At 44.5% G+C, this 21,155-nt stretch overlaps 3 protein-coding genes across 4 annotated transcripts; all 3 read left to right on the top strand.

Annotated features, from left to right (window-relative positions):
• Positions 1 to 1,030: 1,030 nt before the first annotated feature.
• On the top strand, positions 1,031 to 2,508 carry LOC6590678 (golgin subfamily A member 6-like protein 1). Its single transcript, XM_026986271.1, has 4 exons — positions 1,031 to 1,120; positions 1,218 to 1,815; positions 1,881 to 2,030; positions 2,097 to 2,508. The coding sequence occupies exons 1-4, from the start codon at positions 1,117 to 1,119 to the stop codon at positions 2,428 to 2,430; spliced, it is 1,086 nt and encodes a 361-aa protein (XP_026842072.1). The 5' UTR covers positions 1,031 to 1,116; the 3' UTR covers positions 2,431 to 2,508.
• Positions 2,509 to 3,549: 1,041 nt separating this feature from the next.
• LOC6591114 (V-type proton ATPase subunit D 1) lies at positions 3,550 to 4,648 on the top strand. Its single transcript, XM_002015780.2, has one exon. The coding sequence runs from the start codon at positions 3,611 to 3,613 to the stop codon at positions 4,628 to 4,630; it is 1,020 nt and encodes a 339-aa protein (XP_002015816.1). The 5' UTR covers positions 3,550 to 3,610; the 3' UTR covers positions 4,631 to 4,648.
• A 2,491-nt stretch (positions 4,649 to 7,139) lies between these two features.
• On the top strand, positions 7,140 to 20,943 carry LOC6591113 (calmodulin). 2 transcript variants are annotated; one of them, XM_026985227.1, is made up of 5 exons: positions 7,140 to 7,157; positions 7,797 to 7,966; positions 12,438 to 12,612; positions 16,573 to 16,815; positions 20,623 to 20,943. In XM_026985227.1, exons 2-5 carry the CDS (start codon positions 7,964 to 7,966, stop codon positions 20,649 to 20,651), a joined length of 450 nt encoding a protein of 149 aa, XP_026841028.1. In that variant the 5' UTR covers positions 7,140 to 7,157; positions 7,797 to 7,963; the 3' UTR covers positions 20,652 to 20,943. The 2 variants fall into 2 exon arrangements, with proteins under 2 accessions (XP_026841028.1, XP_002015815.1); XM_002015779.2 differs by lacking the exons at positions 7,140 to 7,157; positions 7,797 to 7,966 and adding an exon at positions 12,337 to 12,354.
• Positions 20,944 to 21,155: the final 212 nt, after the last annotated feature.

The raw sequence follows: 21,155 nt of genomic DNA, 5'->3' as shown, positions 1-21,155 counted from the left end.
TGCGCTGGTTCGTCAGCATTGCAGCATTTTACTCAGACAAGCACATTTGCTGGGGTTGGCTTTCGGCAAATGCTCGCCATTCATTTTTGTCATCGCTGTCGCTATCGCTATCGTTGTTGGTGTTGGTATTGGTGCTGCCGCTGCCGCTGCCTCTGCCTGGAAGCTGTGGACTGCTGTTGTTGCTGCTGTCTGTTGTTTCTGTTTGCTGTTGTTGTGTATTCTTTTGCCCTCTCCAGATGCCGTCTCTTACTTGTTGCGCTGACGCCTGACGCAGCAGCTGTCATTGCGGTGGCTCTTCGCCCTGGGAAATGGTTTTAGTGGAATAATGGTGGAGGTGTGCATGGAAATGGAAATGGAAATGGAAGTGGCAATGGGAATGGGCCATGGGCCATGGGAAGTGGGTAAGGAAATGGAAATGAAATGTGTTTAACAAGGACGGACGCTGTGGAAGTTCTTTTGCCGATGAACGGGACCGATTGCGGTCTCAGTGGGCCCCGGGATTGGGGGGGTTGGATGAAGAATTACCTTCTCACTTTTAGAGTGCAATTTTCGAGTATGAAATTTGCATTGAATGTTGTACAGCTTCAATGAATATTCAATATAGGGAATGGTATCAAGATATGTGTTTTTTTTAAATAAATTTCATCATCGTCTGGTCTGATGAAAGTCTCCACTCCCCTACCGCATTTGCGTTTATTTCATGGCCTTTTGGTTGCCCCCTCATCTGGTAGCTGCCCAACGCTCCCCCTACCTCTCTCTCTCTCTCTCTGTACTCTGTCCTTCAGAATTGGACTTCTTCTTTGGCTTTCATTCATGCCGTTCATGCAGTTGACATAATGCGACATGGCCAAAACCACCTTCTTGACAGCATCATTCCCCCTGCCATTGCCTGGTGGAGAACTTTCCGCAGGCTGCAGAGGAGCCTCCCCAAAGCGCACCCCCAATCAAACAAGTCAATCCCAGCGTTGCAGCGGTAACCAGGCAACAGTTTAAACCAAGTAAACAGGTCTTTTATAATCAAACAAAAATTACCTGCTTGGCTCAGAACTGTAGTGGCTATGAGCAGAGACATACAACCGACTGATTACACCTAAGAACAGATCAAATACAGATAAAATGGGTGAGTTATAATGAAAGTTTTCCGATTGAAACGGCATACATATGTATGTATGTATGTATATGTGTACGGTATACCCAAACCAAAAACCATCCTTTAGAGGGAAGCGCTCTGCGTACCGTGAGAATTGAGTGCGTGCTGAAATTCCTCCAAGAAGCTATAGAGATCGTTAAGATCTCGGTGCTGTTGCCCAAGCTGTTTGCGGATCCGCCAAACCTGCGGCGGGTGCTCGAGGGCACCTCTTACGAGGAGATCCTGAAGCCAGTTGAGGATCTGTTGGAGAGTCATATGACCCAAAGCGCTTCAGAGCCCACCTTTCCCATCGACCACCAAACGATCAGGATACTCGATTACTTCCAGAAGAACTACCAGATCTACAAGTTCTTCCCCCAATTAATGCGCAACCTGAGCGACAAGGACCGCACCCTTATAGCCTCGTTAGCACTCCTCTTGGACATTGCCAAAGAGCATTTGTACCGATCATCCAAGAGCGAGATCAGCAAGGAGCGGATGCTCCATCAGATGTACCACAAGAACGAGGACATCCGGAAGAGGCTCCACAACGTACGACGGGATCTAACCAAGCGCCGCGTTATGGAGAAATGGAGGATGGCGGCCACAGCAATCTATCTGGTAAAGATCGAGAACGACCTGGCCTACAAGAAGTGGCAGAACAATGTCCGCATTCAGAATGAGATGTGAGTGATGGCCTTGTTCCACCGCTCTTCGATCCTAATACTTTCTTTGTGTCCTTTCTCGTTAGAACAAAATGCAGCCGCGCCATGCGCACAAACCACAGGAACAGCTTGGAGAAACAAAAGGAGCTGGAGGAGCAGCTGCAGATTGCCAGGGAGGCCTACGCAAAGCTCACTCAAAAGCATCTGCTTGAAGAGCAGGACGCTCGCAATGAAAAGTAAAAGATCCTGCCCCCATTCCCATTCTGCCCCCACCCTCACGACTCTTTCCGCCTCTCCTACAGGAACAAGCTGCTGTTGCAGCTTCAGAGCCTGGTGAAGAAGTACGACGCGAACATGGGGGATGTCATTCGGGAGAATCTGGTGCTCCAGGACCAGTATATGGTGGCAAAGAAGGAGCTCGATAAATTCATGGTCGTGTATCGGCGCGAGGAGGCAGTATACAATGACATCGTTGTGCGGCGGGAGCAGGAGGAGCGCCGACGCCAACAGCAGCGCCTCGTCGTCTTCATGATGAATCGGGCGGCCTCGAAGATACAGAAATACTGGCGGAAGTGGCGCAAAGATCAGCGCAAGAAGAACAAGCGCCTAAAGAAGGCCAAAAAGGGCAAGGGCTAGGGAAATAAATATATATTTTTTGTTCATTAGTTTCGTTAGTTATAAAATTTATTCTCCGAAAATAAACGGGAAAAAGTTCCAGCCACAACGAATGAAAGACTTTCCATAAAGATCCGTATGGTTGTGCGTAGCATACTGTTTTGGGTTGACAATAAACTGGAGTTTCCCTGGCATTGATGGTTAAAAGGGAAACCTTTACAGAACTTGCAGCCAAAGCATATCCAATTGGATTAAACAAATCCGAATTGCATTTGATCTTTCAACGAATTCCGATATGTTTTTTAAGGAAAAGGGCACGGTGCACGTGCACCCCAACATCGCTTGAGGGGCTTCCCCTTCGACAGCGACAATCGAAGAGAAAGAACTGGCTGTCTGTCCAAATGTTTACCCAACACGCACACACACACGCGCGATGTGACTGAGCAGGAGACAGTGGGGGGGAGAGGGCTGCGACACAGACAGAGTACGAGCCGCAGCCGAAATTCATGTCTTACGGGGCAAACGAAAAATGGCGCAATGCTGTCGTCGCCAGCGCCAGCGCCAGCGTCAGCGTCGACGTTGTCGCCCTTTGACCCTGCCCCATGTTTGCTGCATTGTTACTTCATTTTCGTTTTCGTTACCCATTCGTCTCCTCCTCATCCACCTCCACCTCCACCTCCATTTGGCATGTCTAATTTTCGCAGAGGTTAACATACTTAACTTGTTGGCATGCGTTGCAAGGCTGCTGCTGTCGCTGTCGCTGTCGCTCTTGCGATTGCACCGAACGGCGCAACATTGCGACACTTTGCTGCGGCAAAAGAATATGTACCGCAGCTGGAAAATGCGCAAAATCGTTGCTCCCCATCCCAGTGGAATGGACACAAGTGTGTGCGCCCCTCACTATGTTTTCGCTCCACTGTGTGTGTGTGTAATTGTAATTGCAGATATCTGCTGCCTCTTCTGACCATCGCTATCGCTGACCAACGCTGAGCGCGGATTAGTTGGATAATCTGAGAGCATTTTCCGTGAGACAACGACCGAATAATACGAAAGGAGCACTCGCTAAATAAATTTAAATCTGTGTGTAGAACTTGGGCTACCTCACTCAATCAAGTAGGCTCTTGGTTCCATCCAAATTAAACAATCCAGACAGACTCATTTTTTCTTGGCTTGAACCGAACAGAGGATCCCATCCAGGGCCATGTCCAACAAAGATATCCTGCCCATATACCCTTCGCGGGCCAACTCCGTACTGATGAAGCTGCGCGTCCAGGCCGGGCAGCGCGGCATCAGTCTGCTGAAGCGGAAGCGGGACGCCATCGACCTGAAGCTGCGCGAGCTGCGCCGCAGCATGCACGCCAAGGAGAACCAGGTGGACGACCAAATGCGGGCGGCCATCTTCTCGCTGGCCAAGGCCAATCTACTGGGCACGGACTTCAAGCCGGTGATCGTGGCGGACAACAAGAGGGCCACGGCCGTGTTGCGCAAGACCCAGCAGAAGATCGTGGGCGTGCCGCTCAACTACTTCGAGCTGGAGGCTGAGGAGCGAGGTGCCTTCCCGCTGGCTGGCCTCAGCTGCGGCGGAGTCCAGGTGCAGAAGGTGCGGACGCTGTACCTCGCTGCCCTCAAGGACTTGGTGGCGTATTGCTCCCTGGACTACATGGTGCGGATGCTGGCAGCAGCCTCGCGGCAAACTAACATGCGGGTGAACGCTCTGGAACACGTGGTGATCCCACAGCTGGTCCGGACCTACAACTACATCTGCGCCGAGCTGGAGGAGTTCGAGCGGGAGGACTTTTACCGCCTGAAGCGCTCCCAGGCGAAGCAGCTGGAGGCCAAAATCGCCTTCACAGAGCTGATCAAGACCAAAAACATGACGCCGGAGGAGCTTGAGATTTATCTTAAGAAAGGCGTCTATGTCCACCCAGTGGCCGATACGCACTTCGACCTGGACGACTTTGACGCGGAGGCGGTCAGAGACCGGCAGCGCCAGGCGCGACTGGAGAGGCACGAGAGGCGGCAGAGGGAGCGCCAGGAAGCCGAGAACCGGGGCGAGACGCTAGTTTCCACTTTCAGCTCCTTCGTCACCACCCACAGCATTGTGAACTTCCTGCAAAGAATATCGCACCCGCAACACCGGGATTCGGAGGGACACTCCAACTCGGTGGATAAAACCGAGCGACTGCTTCGATCAAGTCTACGCCAAAAAAGAGCTGAATAAATTTCCCGTTTAACCCAATCGTTCATGAATTAACCAACACCTGTTAAGAGTCCGCTAGATAATATATCCGCTGGATAGTATGTACATATGTATGTACATATTTGAAAGAAATAGTTATCAAATGATCCATTAGACGTGACGCTACACACCATTTTCCCCCTTCTCAACTGGTCACATTATTTTCTTATTAAATCCATCTAATGCAGGAATCCGCACGCATACTTACAGACATATATGTATGCATGTTTGCTGCAAGTAACCACCGTTATACACGTGTTCGTGAGAGGTGCACTTTGCTATGCACATAAGATAGGGCCCTGCCGACCGCTGATATAGCCTATCAGAATTTATAATAAGGTTTTTGCATCAGGAACAATTATTTGGTACTTTTGGTATATATTGTACTTATATTGTGTATATTTCCTTGACTTCGAACAATTATTTTTTTCCACATTTCGTACCTTAATTTTCTATAGAAAACCCACGTATGTATGAATCTGTTTCTTAGCCATGTACATATATGTACATACATATTCAACAAATTGCCCATGGTACGCCTTTGGTTAAAAGCGCCGCACTATGGTCCGAACGACCACTTTTGTTGGCCAAAACCTAATTTTTCAAAGTCAAAACTGAAACCTGGTTTTGATCGCTCTGCATTAGAAAAAGATCGACCATTAAATCTGCGTACCAGAAATTTCCATAGATGGCGCCACATTCGCAAAATCAGCTGTGCAACCCAACTGTTTTTATAGTAAAGCACGTGAAGGGAAAAAGTGGCAAATTAATAACCACTTTAGATATCTCAAAAATTGAAAAACGCCAAGACGTGATTAAATTTTTTTGATGAATCTTAATCTGTCGGGTTCTTACTACGTGTTTTGAGTTTTTAACTGTCTCTAGTAGTTCTGATGTCTTCGTAATTGAAGGTTAAAGTGAGGCCTTCAACATGTGCCAACTTGTAATGAAAAGTAATTTTTGAAAAGGTGTACAAAGTGAGTCCTACCTAGTCCCACCCTGAAACCTTTTCTGTGTCGTAGATTAATAAATTCTTTTTGAAATGTATATAGTTAGAAATGCCACTTTTTACCACAATTCTTGGAATTTGCATTAATAGAGCATAACCTCAAATTCGAAAATGCAGATTTGTTTGCCGAATGGAATTCAGAGAAGGGTAAAATTATCAATTATTTGAAAACGGATCATAAGGCGACATATCATATGAAATTAATAAAGCTTTTGAAGATACCAGCAAGAAAATTTGTTACCGTTTGGCAACATACCGGAACAAATGCCGGTAAAATTCAAAGATGTTTGAACGAAAATATGTGGATTGGCCACAAGCCTTTGTTATAATACATTTATCTTTATGTCCAAATATGCTAACTAAGTTCGTAAGGCTGTACCGGACCCAGTCGGAAAGCCGGCACATATCTCACTTAACGAGGCGTTAACCTTGCTTCTAGACAAGGATTTCGGCAATAATTTACGGAAACCTTTAAAAGATTTTATTTTTATTTAAATCAAAATTTTTTTTAGTCGTGCAACGCCGTTTTCTTAAATAAAATATGCTTAATACTTTTTTTCACTATAACTAAAAATTTAAATATGCATTATTAAAAAGAGGGGCGGTGCCACACCCATTTTTTTTCTTAAATCCATTTCTTATTGATTATATGTATCCAATACAAAAAACTAAATGAAAAAATCTTGTTCCGTTCGGGAGTTATTAATTTTGGCCAACAAAAGTGGTCGTTCGGACCATAGTGCGCCGGCGCGACCGTTACAGGGGAAATATTAAATATATTTTTTGTCTGCCTTACCTCGAGCTTCGGTTTACGAAGGAACGGCAAAGAAAAGAGCCAGAAAAGGCAAAAATTTGCAGATAAGAGTGAAAAAGAGCGCGAGAGCAGAACCGGTTCGCAGCCAGTTCACTCTCCGGCCAGTCAGTTCACTCTCCGACTTGCTCTCGTCGTTGTTGCTGTCCGCTAGTGCTGCCAGAATCTCCTAAGAAAAAATTGCTAGATTTGGGAAGAAAAATATATATCTTAAGATACATAATTGCGAGTACATTTTTAATAATGTACCGATACTTTGTGAACCAACTATTAATCGTAATTTGTGCCGTCGATGTATACAAAATGTAAAAAACAAAAGAAGAAAAATACAAAAATTGCTAGTTTTAAAATAAAGTTTTAATTTTAGCTAAAATATATTTAAAAATTGCTAGGTTTTTTCCTAATAGCATTTTACAAAAAGGTCAAATTTTTGTAAAAGTGGCCAGATCTAGCTACTAAATTGCTAAACGGACAGCTCTGCTCTCCGACTTACTCTCGCCGTTGTTGTCTGCATTACGAGGCGCTCTCTCTTTGCTCTCACGGCTGCGCTGCGAATCGGTACAACTATATTTATGAGGTATATATATTTGTACAACACGTATATATAACATAACGGTAACGGCAGCGGGCACAGTCGAAATTTTGATTTTCTCGTGAACAAGTCGCCTGCGGAAATTTTGATTAGGATCGTGAGTTGCCCAGAGTCCAAATATTTCACCCAAGCACACACTTTTCCAAGGGGCTGCGAGGAGCCGAGGAAAAAAAGAAATAAAAGTTCCATCTGCTCTTTTGTGCCTCGACAAATTCCGCGAAAAACAGCCACTAAAACCAAGCAAATCAACGCCAAAGAATATATGAAAACGAGAAATTGAAACAAATATCTGTATAAAACCCGAGTCCGAGCAATGCCTATATGTGCCAGCACTCACCAGATACTATATAAACGAAAATCTTGCCGTGTGCGCGCGTGTGTTTGGCATATTTCGCACAAAAGCAAAAAGAAAAAAAATTAAAATAAGAAAAGAAAAGCAAAAACCAATGAAAAGCAACAAAAAATTATGCCAGGGAAAATTTTGTATTAAATTCGGCAACGCAGCGGCAACGCCAGCAACAACACAACAGCAGCGCGGCAGCGTGGAAAACATATCACAAAAGTCTCCGCGGAGCGTCGTGTCTCTGTCTCCCCTTTGGTTCTTTCGTTTGCCAATTGTTGTTCCGTTCCTCTTCAGCTGGAAGAAGTTGTTGCTGCCGCTGCCGCTGTGCCGTCAAGGGTATTCCAGCAACCTGCGTGTTTCCTCACACATCCCTCTTCTTCTTGATCTTTGCAGTGTGTTAAGCGCAAATAAAATTCTAGTTAAAAGTTAGAGCGCGCGTTCCAATCCCCCCCAACAACGTAATTCCACTCACACACATACCAACAGCAGCAGCAGAGGCAGCCGCAGCGGATTAACATTTACTTACTCTTTCCAACAACAACACCAAAAAAACAATAAAAATGGTAAGTGTATGAATACCCAAAAATATGTGCATCTCCGTTTTTGTTTATAGAAACAGAATTCACATTTTCCATTGAAATTTCACAAAATTTTGGCGAGAAATCAAAGTCGGACAGCGGCCTCCCATGTGGTGTGCTGTGGGGAGGGGAGATGGCTGGAGGGAGAGGCATCCTCCCATCCAATTAGATGTTGTTTATATGGTTTTAACGGCTTTCTACACACACGATACCCACACACACACACACGTGCACAACCCCTAAAAAGCAGCTGTCCCCGAAAATTTCGTTTACATTTCGCACCCCAAAAAAATATTGCTCGGGGGATAGAAAAACTGGTTTTTTCCTGTTCTATAAAAAATATATGTGCATACATATGTATGTTATATATTAACAATGTTACCTCTCAAAACGTAATGTAATTCTTAAGAAATTACTCCAATTATAAAAGCCGCCACAGCGGCAATTAGAAACGTTTGAAAACCAGGTTCTAATGACAATTTTCTGTCAAAAGCGTTTGCCCAACAATAAAACGTGTACCCTCAATAGGCAGGTTTATTCATCTATTACTGGACGTATCAAATTATTATTTTAAATGGGAGAAAACTTAAAAATAGCAAAGGTGTAATATGTAAAATGGAAAATATCGCTCTGGATATTCCGGTTTGATGTGGATATTCCATGAGTTATTGATCACACTTTTCGAGGCCGCAGCACACACATTCCCCATCACTATCAGGTCTCAATTTAATTCCATGACGCTTTCGGCCCAGGCCCACCCTTCAAGCAGGCAGCTCTTATCAGCATCTCGACAACACCTTCGCAACGGTTCCCCACTCCCTCTGTAATAGATCACAATTGTTGAGGAGACTGCAGCGGTTGAAGGAAAGACTTTCGTCGAGGCACACCACACGCATGGCCCCAGCAACACCTTTATCAGAAAACTATAGAAAATCCCCAATTCCTGCTGTTATCATATTTGAAGTGGGGACGGGATCAACAATAATGCCGCCGGACCCGGCATATTGTTGGTCTTTCCATCCTCTTTGCTTTTTTGTTCACTCCGCTTTGGGCTTGTATTTTGCTTGCGTTTTTATTTACCGCATATTTGGCCGCTAAATTGAGGTTGGAAACGAAATGGGTGAAAAAATTCTTTTGGCTTGTGGAATTTCTTTCTCATTTGCTTTGCGCACGCTCTCAGTTGAACCGTTTCGGAGAGGAGAGCGTACTTCGCCTCGCTGGTTCTCTCTCATAACCGTTTCACACAGTTTCTCTGCACTGTTGGTGTGAGAGTTCTGTTTAAATGGTGTGAGCTTCCTCTCTCTCACTCTCGCGTTCTGCACAGTTTGTTATCAGTTCCGTTTTGTGCTGCGTCGCTAGCCCGCTCTCACTCTCTCTCTGTCTCTCTGCGAGTTCTTTGCCGTTTCTTTTGGATGTGTGTTGGGTATTTTTCTGTTGCTGCTTTCTGCGTTTTGCACTTTTATCTGCGTGCGCTTTCTTCACATTCGGATTCGTTTCGTTTCGTGCCGACTCGTTGTCGCGGCGCCTACCTTTTGTTGTTTTCTTCCATAACCGTTTCATTTGCCGCATTGCGGTTATTTTGCTGTTTCGCTTTGTGCTCGGCGTCCTCGGTCGTCGTCTCTTTTCGTTTATTCGTTCGGTTCGCTGTGTTGCCTGTCTGCCTTGCCCCTCTCGCTCTTTGTGCTTGTGTGCGTGTGTGTGTGTTGGCGGCTGCCTGTTCCACTTTGCCTTTTATTTTCGCAAAAGAATTTTATTGTAACGGTTCAGCTCCCGGCCCCTGGGTGGAGGGGGGGTGTATGGACTAACCGACGGCTGTAAATGAAGAAAAATTCCTGCTAGACGCCACCTAACCACATAATCCAATTTTCCCGTCGCCTTCTTCCTCTTCCTTTTCATCTTGTAGTTGTATGTTACTTGTATTTGGCCTTTGCGCCTGTCTTTTGATAAGCAGCGGTCGGATGCCTAATTTAATTAGCAATTTTTACAGCTCACGCAAAATGCAAACGGCTTTTAATTAAAAGAAATCGTTCTGCGGGCTTCATTGGCCCCTCCTCTCCTCTCTCGATATCTTTTCGACCGCCGTGATTCATGTGTTGACAGTTACAGTTACAGTTACAGTTACAGAGTCTGTGCTTCAAAGTCTGCGTATCTTCCGCTAGAAAGGCCGACGGAAAACATATCATATTTTATTCAACAGTTACAGTTACAGTTGCTCGATTTGTTTATTTCTTTAAAATTTCTTCGAGTCTGTTGTTTATCATTATACGAGTCTCTCGAAAGCCCACAAAATATAAAATTTCTTAATGATATCCGCAGTACATAGCATTTTCTTATGAGTCAGTTTCTTTGGCTGACTTCATCGATCATTCGAATGAAAACGATGTGAGGTGGCATTTGAAAGATCCATGAAGAAACCAAGTTACAGCTAAAAAGTGTACCAAAAAAATGAAGCGTACCATTCATAAAATGAAACTCCAATCCACCGGAACCGAACCGGTTTGAGCAGCCGGCAAAGCGGCACAAACTGCTGTAGTCTGGCTGGCAAACTTTTGGCCCAAACAAGTTGAAACTTGTTGGGAGTTGAACTCTTGGCTTGGCCAACACTTGTTCCCAGAAGCATGACTCATTAGTTGGAGTTGCACAGCTTGAGTCCTGCTCCAAACGTGGCAAGATATTCAGCAGCAAAGAGGGATGTGTCATCCCCCCCTAGCGCTGAGCTGTGGGCGTGTGATTGTGCATACAAATGTGCTACCAATTAGGTATCCATACCCCAACCCTCTCGCGCCACGGATTGCCATTAATGGATCTGCTGGGTGGGTGGGGTCTGTTGTTGTTTGCTACCATTTCGAGAGAGTGGGAGAGAGCCCCAATGCTGTGCTTTAATCTGCGCCGAGCTGCGGGGATTGGGATTGGACTGGGGCTGGGGCTGGGTGGCTTAGTCATGCCCCGCAATGACATAACGCTGCTGAAACATTTTTTATCTGCAAGAGGGCCGAGAGCGATAAGCCAAACAAAATTCAATTGAACGCACGACGCCAACGCGACAAACTCTGGTCCAAAACAGGTGCAAACCCAAAAGCAGCACTTAATTTCTTGACTTTGCTTTCCCGATTAGATAAAGCCAACGATCAAGGGGCGCTATAATTCCATTGCCAATTGCTGATTTGGCTTGACTTTAGTGGGTTATGGGCTGCCTTCCCTCCCAGCCTTCCCTCGAGCACTTTCTTATGGCCAGAATCAGACGGAAGTTGTCCATAAAAATGTTCGGCCCTGCCGCATTTCGGATTTCTATGGTAGTTCATAGTTGTAGTTGTCGCTTGTTATACAAGATAGTGGGCGCATACCGACGGGGCGTGGTCGGGGCTGATTTTACCTTGAAATGCGCTAGAGTTGAGGGCAAAAAATTGTTACCAAATATGATTAGATATGCCTGGGAGGGGGATATTTTCAAGTACATTTCTATGTACTTGTGAATTCCAGAGATCTATTACTTCCAAACATCCACTATCCTAGGAACGATCGGTAAACCCTTCTTCCGAGCATTTTACGATCGTACAGCCATCAAGTGCCCTGATCCGTGCCTTTGCAATCGTCAGCTTGAACAAATCTGTCTACGTCATCCTCTGACGCAAAGTCAAAGTTTGTTTTTGCATTTTTTCCTCATGAATAATGATAATATATTAATAAAAAAACAGCCTATCGCCTGAGCGCGAATGCTTGCTCACTTTTATATGAAGTGAAGTATGGAAATTATATACGGATAAACAATAATTTCATCCTCTCGAGCATGATGAGACGTTGCAAGATCGTTTCCTGCCCGAGACCCTGACAACTGGCACGTCTCTTGTCACTCATCATTCGTATGACAATAAAAATAAAAAATAAAAATGATGGAAGGAATAAAAAACAAAACGGTTTTGGGTGTCGTCTTGCCATTTCGCTTTTCGCTCTTCGCTCTACCTCTGCAGTTTCGTTTATTCAGTAGCGCTGACGTCAAGATTTTTGTGGATTCAGCGGATACTTAACACCTTTTTTTGAGATACCATTGCATAGATACACAGATACAATTGTATCTCGATTCGACTTGCAAACAAGCAGTCGACAATACGCAAAATTATTCAAACAAAGTACAATTGTTCTCCTTTTTCGTCTTTTGTTATTCCTAATTTTGTACTCGTTAAGACGTTTTCGCATATGACATTGAAATCCCCAACCCCATTCCCATTCCCATTCGCAACCCCTTTTCCCATCGTAGTTCTCGTTGAAAACTCATTCTGAAAGTTGTGCCGAGTTTGGAAACAACAAATTTATAGTAGAAACAAAAAGTTGTGCTCGCATTCTAAAGATATATCGAAATATTATATATAAAAATGGTGCGTTTGGATTAGCAGCTTTTATTAAGTGAAATTATGAAACGTTCTTCTAACCGGTCCCGTGTTTCGTTGCATCTTTCCAGGCCGATCAGCTGACAGAGGAACAAATCGCCGAGTTCAAAGAGGCATTCTCGCTATTCGACAAAGACGGCGATGGCACCATCACAACAAAGGAATTGGGAACAGTCATGCGCTCCCTGGGACAGAATCCCACAGAGGCCGAGCTGCAGGACATGATAAACGAGGTCGATGCCGATGGTAAGTGGGGAGATGGGAAATGGTAGATGGGGATTATAAGCTGCATTTGGGATAGACATGGGCCATAGCCAGGTCCCCGTCTATTTATAAATAAGGGTTCCCAAGTCTTTCGGCCGGGGCAAGCGACGAACCAGTCGAATCCCCCTTTAACCCGTTTCTGGCCAAATCTATTGCTGTTCTCTGGCCTAATCCCAGACACATATCAGACCCGCGATACACGGCAAACAATGGGGAGAAAGGAAAAATCATTTTGTCGGCTAAAAATATGCAACAAAAACACGTCATAGGCATTAAAAATAGATGACTGAAATATTTTGGCTCTTGTCTTGTCTTGTCTTTGGCAGCGGCGGCTGTCAGAATTTTGTTTTGTGTGTGTTTTTTGTTTTTTGTTTTTCCTGGTTTTTGTTTTTGACAAAAGGTGGTTGTTCCGTTAGACAGGCTTTTGGTGTAACCGAAACACACATTCTTTTGCCGAAGAGGAAGATCGGTTTTTATTTTGGTACACTTTCTGTATATTTAACCGATTCGTGGGGGAAATCGAGCGACAGGCGCCTCGCGCCAAATATTGAATATGTGTCGCCCGTTTTTATTGCGGGGTTTTTCACCTTTTCGCCGAAAACTAGAAGGCAGCGAGGCACCAACGGTGGAGGAGGAGAGGGGGCGAGTGGTTCCATGATTATTTTATGAAGCTTAATGAAGTTCCAATAGCATTCGTGGAGGGTAATTAGTTGCACATTTTAATTAATTTTAAACCTACTCGTATTTGTTGTTGTTGATTAAAACATTTTGCGGTTCTCTAAAGTTTGTGCAGATTACAAATTCCGCTCGTCTAAACTTTGTCTGGCGGTGCGTTTAAAGTGCCATTAAATTGTTAGTGGCCAATATATTAAACTAGGCCATATCCTGCTCCCTCCCACGGTTTTCGCTTACACACTCCGTCTCTCTCTCTCTCTCTGTCTCTGTCCTTGTGTTTGTCTGCCTAATCATACATGGCTCTTCTGTTGCACAAGAAGAATGAGAGAGGAAAGCGTAACAAGTAAATCAGAAACAGCAAAAAGCAACAAAAATTGTAGCAGGAGGCTGCCTGTAACCCTCTCGCTCTCTCCGTTCATTCAAGTCTCCGTCCTTCTTCTTTTGCAAGTGTTTCTCTCTCTCTCTCTCTCTCTCTGTCTCTCAGTGTGTGCTATCCTGTCGCTTCTCTTGCACGCATGTGCATGAAAATATCCAGGACAAAATCTGCAAAATTTCTGCACAGCAGCGTAGCAGCAGCGCAGACTCCTGAAGGAGCTGTCGTTGGGGAAAGAGGGGCAACACTTGACTGCTTAACTGTTTATCAGAGCTGAAATTGGTTTGGTTTGTGGGGGCTGTCATTTGGGAGTCAACTTTTTGGCAACTTTGTTGGGTGGCAAATGGCCCTCCCATTCAAGAAAATCCTTATGCCGGGAAAGTACACTCTTTTAGCGGGCAGCTTCGACTAAGCCAGGATCTACTTCGTAGCTGAAGATATTTTTTCACGAAGGAGACCACCGCCCTCAAGGCCTCCCCATCAGATGTAGGAGATCAGATCCTATAGAAGTGGACGAATCACCAGCGACTCCACCCACTCGTATGTCCCACTAACGTAGGCCCACTCCTCCCACTCCAAAAAAAAAAAATACAGACACTGACGGAAACATTAAACATTCATTACTTAACATTTTGTTGGCGTCGTCTCCCGGCCCGTTGACGATGGCCAGCCCCAGTACCCAGTGCCCAGTCTCAGACGCAGTCCCCGTCCTCCGTGCCCGTTCCGTGTTGCATACAAACGACCGCATTAGATTCCAGAGGGTGTACGGCGGCAGGAGGGAGTTTTGCATGCAAATGGTATTGTCCAGCGAATATACAAATAAAATTGAGAGAGTGGAACAAAATGGCAAGACCCGTCGAGACGGGGACGGGTAGGGGGTGGGGGGACAGATGACAGACCAACGGAATCACCATGTGTTATTTATAGAGTGCGGCACGAGGCGGGGGTATTGGGGCTGGCGTATTGGAATGGATGCCCCCAAACTAAATTTAGCAATGCCACTGCAGAGAGCAGCGGCGGCGGCAGCAGCACCAGCAGCAGCACCAGAGGGAAGCAAAACTTATTAAAATTTTAAATTGTCTGCAAAATTTTTTGCACTACGTTGCGGAATCACCCGAGTGAAGCGAAAGAACTGAAGGCGTAATGGAAACCGAAAACCTCGCCAGACATGGCCCATCATCATTATGATCATCATCGTGTCGGGGATCATCATAATTGGCTCTGGGGCTCTTCTGCGGGCCCGGTCTAAGAAGCGTCTAACAAAAATGGCAACAAATTTCTCAATGATTTGTGTCTGTCTCGATTTGTGGTCTGTCTCTGTGTGGGGGGCGGGGGAGGGGGCGGGGGTTTCTTCTGGTATTTGGTTTGGTTTCTTTCTTTTTTTCTTGGGGAATTCCTATCGACAAAGCCAAAAGCAACAGAAATCGCGTCAAATGTTTTAAATAGAATCATAAACAAGCGCCCGCCGGCGGCCACCCAACAAAATCCCAAAATCGAAACAGAAATGAACCGAAGTCGATGCCGATGCCGATGCCGATGCCCACCCGTCGATACTTTATTGAAGGAATATATTTTTGGATTTCTATGTTGCCGAATTGAATTGTATAATAATAATACTTAAATTAGCCAGCCCCAAGTGCCATAGCAATTTTTGTTGTACTTATTTCGTATTTATGAAAATTTCATTGGCGAATCCGCAAATTGAATTCGAATCGAATGTGGATTGCTTGTTAATTTGTTATTTTTCCGTTTGAACTTGGGCAAGCATTATTTATTTGTTTTAGATCAATTAAATGCGATTCGATTTCCTTTCCTTGCGCTTTTTTTATAGCCTCTAATTGTGGCAGGTTGCCTCAGGTGTTTGGATCGACGAACAGATTCATTTGTGGAATAGATTTCCCTCGAGGTTTCGCTAGGGTGCAAATACCATCAATTTCATTTGAAGGTCTTGTGGTAACCCTTAGCCCTTAGCCCTTAACCCTTAACCCTCCTTTGTTTTCCTTCATTCTCCTTCTGCATATCTTTGCCATTAAATCTAAATTCCACTTGAGAAAACAAGTTCAGCTTGAGTTCAAAGGAGCGCTGAATCCCCATTTTGTTTTCAGCAATCATATCTAAAAAGTTTTTGACCCGGATAGAAGCCATTTTCGGGAAAGTACGAGTCGTAAAAATACACATCAAAATGATACTCCATTTGGATGGCGAACATTTTCTCATGTTTTTTATTATGCTTACCATTTTATAGACGAAAGAGTCAGGGCCCGGCCCGGCCTGGCCTGGCCTGGCCTGGTCGAGAGTCAGTCAATAACAATTAAGGCCAAAAGTTGCTCCTTCTGGATGCATTATCGCTGTTCAAAACTATTTACCAACTTTAACAGGAACTTTTTCAATTAGTATAACAAGAATTTCGGTTCAACCACTTCATTTGTGTTTGACTTTTTTTTCGTGCTTCGGAAAGCCCCTCTGGAAAATGTTTGGTAAATTCTTTAGCAAATTTTCATTCCGCCAGACCAGGGCCAAAGGAGATAAGCGAGAGAGAGACAGAGAGAGAGAGAGTGATTTGACAGAAAGAGTCTTAGCCAGGCTTATCTTTGAAGCGGCACACGTGTGCCCAGGCCAGATATAGCCCAGTTGGGTGGTGGGGGGGGATGGGGTTGGAATAAGTTTGTCTGGGGCTTAGGCAAATTTGAAATATGCCAGGGATTTGTCGAGAAGGTGAGCGAAGCAGAACAAGGCTTTAAGCAGTGTACACAGCCGCTGGAAAAAAAGAGAGTGAGAGACTTTGCCTTAATCCTAATCCTGTTTGTGGGCTAAAATTATTATAATGATGTTCCCCGAGAGCAGGCAATCAAATGAATTGATTAATTGATAATCTCATTATTTCCCCCGCACAGGCAACGGAACCATTGATTTCCCAGAATTCCTTACCATGATGGCACGCAAAATGAAGGACACCGATAGCGAAGAGGAGATCCGAGAAGCCTTCAGAGTGTTCGACAAGGACGGCAACGGCTTCATCTCAGCGGCCGAGCTGCGTCACGTGATGACAAATTTGGGCGAGAAGTTAACAGACGAGGAGGTCGATGAGATGATCCGCGAGGCTGATATCGATGGTGATGGTCAGGTCAATTACGAAGGTGAGTGCGGAGAGCCGACTGACGGGGGCACTGCACGGGGGTTGCAATTTGTTTGGGTTGCGTGCGGGCTTTGGCCCACTAATTGTATTGTATCGTCGTGCCATTGTTTCACCAAAGATTCATCTGTGACATATCCCATTTGAGTCATGACCGAGTCGCTGTGCGGCACTTGGTTGTGTCATCCGATCATCTGACTCACGTGGTCGGCCATACGCTTGGCGATCACGAAAAGTATATAGAAAGCAAATGAGCATCTCTCAGTATTTTATACGAATTTTTCGTGTTTTGTGTTCTGTGTTCTTCGTAATTTTTTAATTGCTCGAAAATTGAATTTTCAATTGAGCAAACGAAGGAACGTGTTGGTGAAAAGCGCGTCGGCGGAGAAGGGAGCGTGAGGGAAAACAACACAAAGCAATCATCGTGATCATCAAAAAGGAAAAAGCAATAAAACAAAAACAACAAAAAATTGAAGAAAATCGAACAAGTTTTCGAATAGAATCTTATGCCCACTCCCATTCCGGTCTCTTCCCTGAAATTTCCTTTTGTTGTGAGCACACTGTGAGCCAATCCGCCAAAGTAGCTATTAAAATCGGACAATCGCACTGATCTATATACATAGTATATATGTATGTACCTATATCGCGATGTATATTCTGGTATATAAGAGTATGCTTCAAGTTCAAATAGAAATCGTGTTTGGTGCCTCTGCAAGCATTTTTCGGATCAAATAGATTAATCACAAGTAATTTATGAACAAAATACATAAAAATAGCAAACAGTTTGAAACAGCAGGTTCTACGAAACGGGAGAAGAGATGGAAATGCCAACCGAAATGATGATCTAGTCAATGATCGTGATGAGGTTCAGGGGAAACCATTTAGCAGATATTCAGGGGAATCAGATCAGATTTATAATTGAGAATTTAAAATAACAATAACCATCCTTAAAGCTATACGGCGGGATATCCACTTTGTCAATCAAAAAGCCGACTGCTATAGAGAATGAACGCCCAAAGGACTGCCTGCTACGACACTTTCCTCTTTTGAAACATCTCCCCTCCTCCTCCCATTAGCCCAATCTGTAATTTGTTCTTTTTTTATGTCTTTTGCTGAAAATTGAAATGTTTTTAAAAGCAAAAATAAATGTCGCGCGTAAATTCCACATTTAAATGATTAACCAGTAGAGCAGAGGGAGGCAGGGGGCAACCGAGAGGAAGAAACAAGAAATAAAATAAAATATATTTAAATACAAATTTTGCAATTCTGAGGATCGTTCCCTCAGTCAGCAGCGGCTGGTGGCCATTTCGCTTATTGCCAATTAACCAAAGTCTTTATTGTTGTCTTGCGGCTTCAGTACAGGGGCCGGCCCCCATCTCCATTTCCTGCGACACCCCTTTGGACATTTTGCAAGGGGTAATATACATATATCTATATACATATATGTATGGTGGAAACAATGACCGTGTGTGTATGTGGGAGAACATCCAAGTATTGGAGCATGGGAATGAGACTTACTTGGCCCCTTGCCAAATATAAAAATGTTGTCAGAAAAGCAAAAAGGGAGCTGGCTGAAAAACAGCAGCGGCAGCAATGGCAGCGGCAAAAAATGAACAACAGCCTCAAGTCAGAAATCAAATAAAATGTTTAACAAAATACAATGAAGAAACAAATTAAACATTAGCCCAGCAGCAACGTGGCAAGGGACAAAGCGTGGGCGTTTGCCACAAAGAAATTAAAAATATACCGAAGCTTTGGATACCCTCAAAATAGACCAATTAAATACAAATCCTGTACAAACTAGCGATTTGTTTGCTGAAAACCTATAGCAATATTGTGGTGTCCACCAATCGAGTCGGTTGCAGGGCCTTAGGCAAGAGTTATGGGCATTATGGCACTGCTTCTTTATCTGTGCTGCGTGTAGTATACCCTCTCTCACCTGCAAGGCCATGCACAAGGGAGGGTGACAGGGGTGGCGGTGATCGGGGAGAGTATATATAAACAAAGCGAAGAAAGATAAACACCAGAACCACAAAATCGCCAAACATCGTGGTGGAGGGAGCTTGCCAAAAGGCGGAAAGAAAATTCATGAAAATTTGCTAAGCACGAGCGATAGTCGTCCAGCAGAGGCAGCAGTGGCAGCAGTGGGCGCGGCAGATGGAATAGGTTGAAACGCGATCGGGTCTAATTTCATTTTAATTGCTCGCCAACCGGCAGCGGACTCGACTCGCGAGAATCCCCAATAATCGCCCCCAAATGGGCGGTGGGCTGATGTTTTTCGAACGGAGATGTAATCAAAAGGGGCGCGAGCTTCCCGTGGCAAATGTCAAGGTCTATCCGAGGAGCGGCGGGGGTGTGTCGCGGGTATTTTGCATTCTGGGTAAGCCCATTTCCGGGCGGGCCTGAACTTTGGCCCATAAACATTCTTTGGTTCTGTGCGTTCTCCATTCCAATAACGTTTTATTTTTAAACCTTTTATGACCACCAAGAAAATGGATTTTCTTTATTAGATGGGTGTGTTCCACAGTTTTGGAACAGGAATACTCCTTGAGGAGTACTCCGATAAGCCCATAGTTGCGGACATTCAAAGTCCCTGACCCCTGGTCAGAAGCAATCTGGCTAATTACACGTCCCACGCCCTCTTGTAGTGCCTTCGTTCAAATATCTGAAGAATGCAGAGCACAAGAAGAAGAGGAAGAAGTGCAATCAGCGAGAACAGTTGGCAGCGCCTGCGGCAGCGGTAGCGGCAGCGACAGCAGTAGCAGTATCAGAGAACAGCTATTTCTCTTGTTAAAAATAGAAAAATGCAAACACCTGATAAATTGGGGACACACACAAGCACACACACACCATTTACCATGTACATAAGGAAGAGCCTGGCACCGTCACTACCACTTCGTCTTGCTCCCCATTATCAGGCATTGATTGAGTAAATGAAGCAAAACTTTTTTTATCGACTGTGTCGCATCTGCTGCTGCAGAGGCTGCAGTCTGCAGGGAAGTCTTTATATTGCGTTCGCAGCAGCGAATGCTGCCGCTGCCGCTGCCGCTACCCGAGTTTGCTATGCTCTGCCTCTTCCGCTACTCTGGCAGTCTCTGCCTCTCCTTCCTCCGCAGTTCGAGCTGCTGTCTCTGCTCTCCGCTCTCTTCTCAAGGTGTAGTTGACGAAAGGTGAGCTATTGCCACTCTTCGTTTGACGCGACAAACAAAATGGAAACAATTCCCGAAACTTGCGTGAGAGCACTCTCTGGGAACTGTCTCTGCCAGTCTGATTTCTATTTTCGGAAGAGCGAAAGAGATTCTATAATCTCCGAGTCTTTGCACTTAGTAAATCTGCCCTGGCGACACTTTTGTGTGCCAGTGTGAGTGGGTGTGCGTGTGGGTGTGTTGCTGCGAAGTGTTCTCATCGGGCGTCTCGTGACTGACTCGTTTGTCTTATTGATTGGCTGCCTGCCTCTGTAGCCCGTCCACACCACAGGGTGTTGTTGTTGCTGTTGCACTGCTTGTTGTGCTGATTAATTGCCGTCTTAATTTAGTAGAAGGTTAATGACAGCACTAAGCTCTGTTCGATATGTAATTTGCTGTGTCAAGTTCTGCACTTGCTGCCACCTCATGTTGACAAGGCAAAATAGAATATTTCTCTTTAATTTATTACTATCCCAATGACAAACTTAACTAGTACTCGTCCATGTTTTTTGTGCTGTCTCAGTGCCTGCTCTACTTAACGTGTGTTCTCCGTCGGAGATCGTAGAGAATTGTCGTAGAGAATTTCCATACTAATCGATACACTTTTTTCGTTCCTTTCGTTACAGAGTTCGTGACCATGATGACATCGAAGTGAAGCGTTAAATTATTTCTTTTTAAGCCTTTCTATTTGTTTAAGATGTTGACGAAGACTGTAGCTGTGCGCAATAACATCGCGCCACGCTGTTGCTATGGACCCCAGTAAAAGATCTTAAAAACAAAACATAAAACAAAACAACAAAGAGTTAAGCAAAAAACAACAACAACAAAAAGCAACATGAAGAGGAGGAAGAAGCAAAAAAACATTTAAGAAACTTTAATACAAATGAAACCTACACTTAAAGAAACGCAAACGCAAAAGCAAAAGCAAAAGTAAAAGCAAATGCAAATTTAAACAAGCAACACACATGAACGAACATCAACCAAAAAGTCCTGATAAAATTACACACCAACAAACAAATTTGTAATGCAACCAAACAACAACAAGAACAACATACAATTTAATGAAGTCACCGTTTAAAAGAACAACAATTACAATTACCAGAAGTAAATCGCATGTTATCAAGAAATACTAAACGAGAAGAACAAGTACAAGCACAAG

This window comes from Drosophila persimilis, unplaced genomic scaffold, assembly GCF_003286085.1.
Source record: "Drosophila persimilis strain 14011-0111.01,24,50 unplaced genomic scaffold, DperRS2 tig00000002-arrow-pilon, whole genome shotgun sequence".
NCBI lineage: Eukaryota > Metazoa > Arthropoda > Insecta > Diptera > Drosophilidae > Drosophila > Drosophila persimilis.
Note: the sequence above shows the minus strand (reverse complement) of the source record. Positions and strands in the feature narration are given on the sequence as shown.

Bases quoted from the DNA above. Each gene is read 5' to 3' on its own strand.
- LOC6590678 (XM_026986271.1), top strand. The intron at 1,816-1,880 runs GTGAGTGATGGC...CTTTCTCGTTAG, and splicing joins GTCCGCATTCAGAATGAGAT to AACAAAATGCAGCCGCGCCA. The intron at 2,031-2,096 runs GTAAAAGATCCT...CCTCTCCTACAG, and splicing joins CAGGACGCTCGCAATGAAAA to GAACAAGCTGCTGTTGCAGC.
- LOC6591113 (XM_026985227.1), top strand. The intron at 12,613-16,572 runs GTAAGTGGGGAG...TCCCCCGCACAG, and splicing joins AAACGAGGTCGATGCCGATG to GCAACGGAACCATTGATTTC. The intron at 16,816-20,622 runs GTGAGTGCGGAG...CTTTCGTTACAG, and splicing joins TGGTCAGGTCAATTACGAAG to AGTTCGTGACCATGATGACA.
- LOC6591114 (XM_002015780.2), top strand. From the start codon at position 3,611: ATGTCCAACAAAGATATCCTGCCCATATACCCTTCGCGGGCCAACTCC.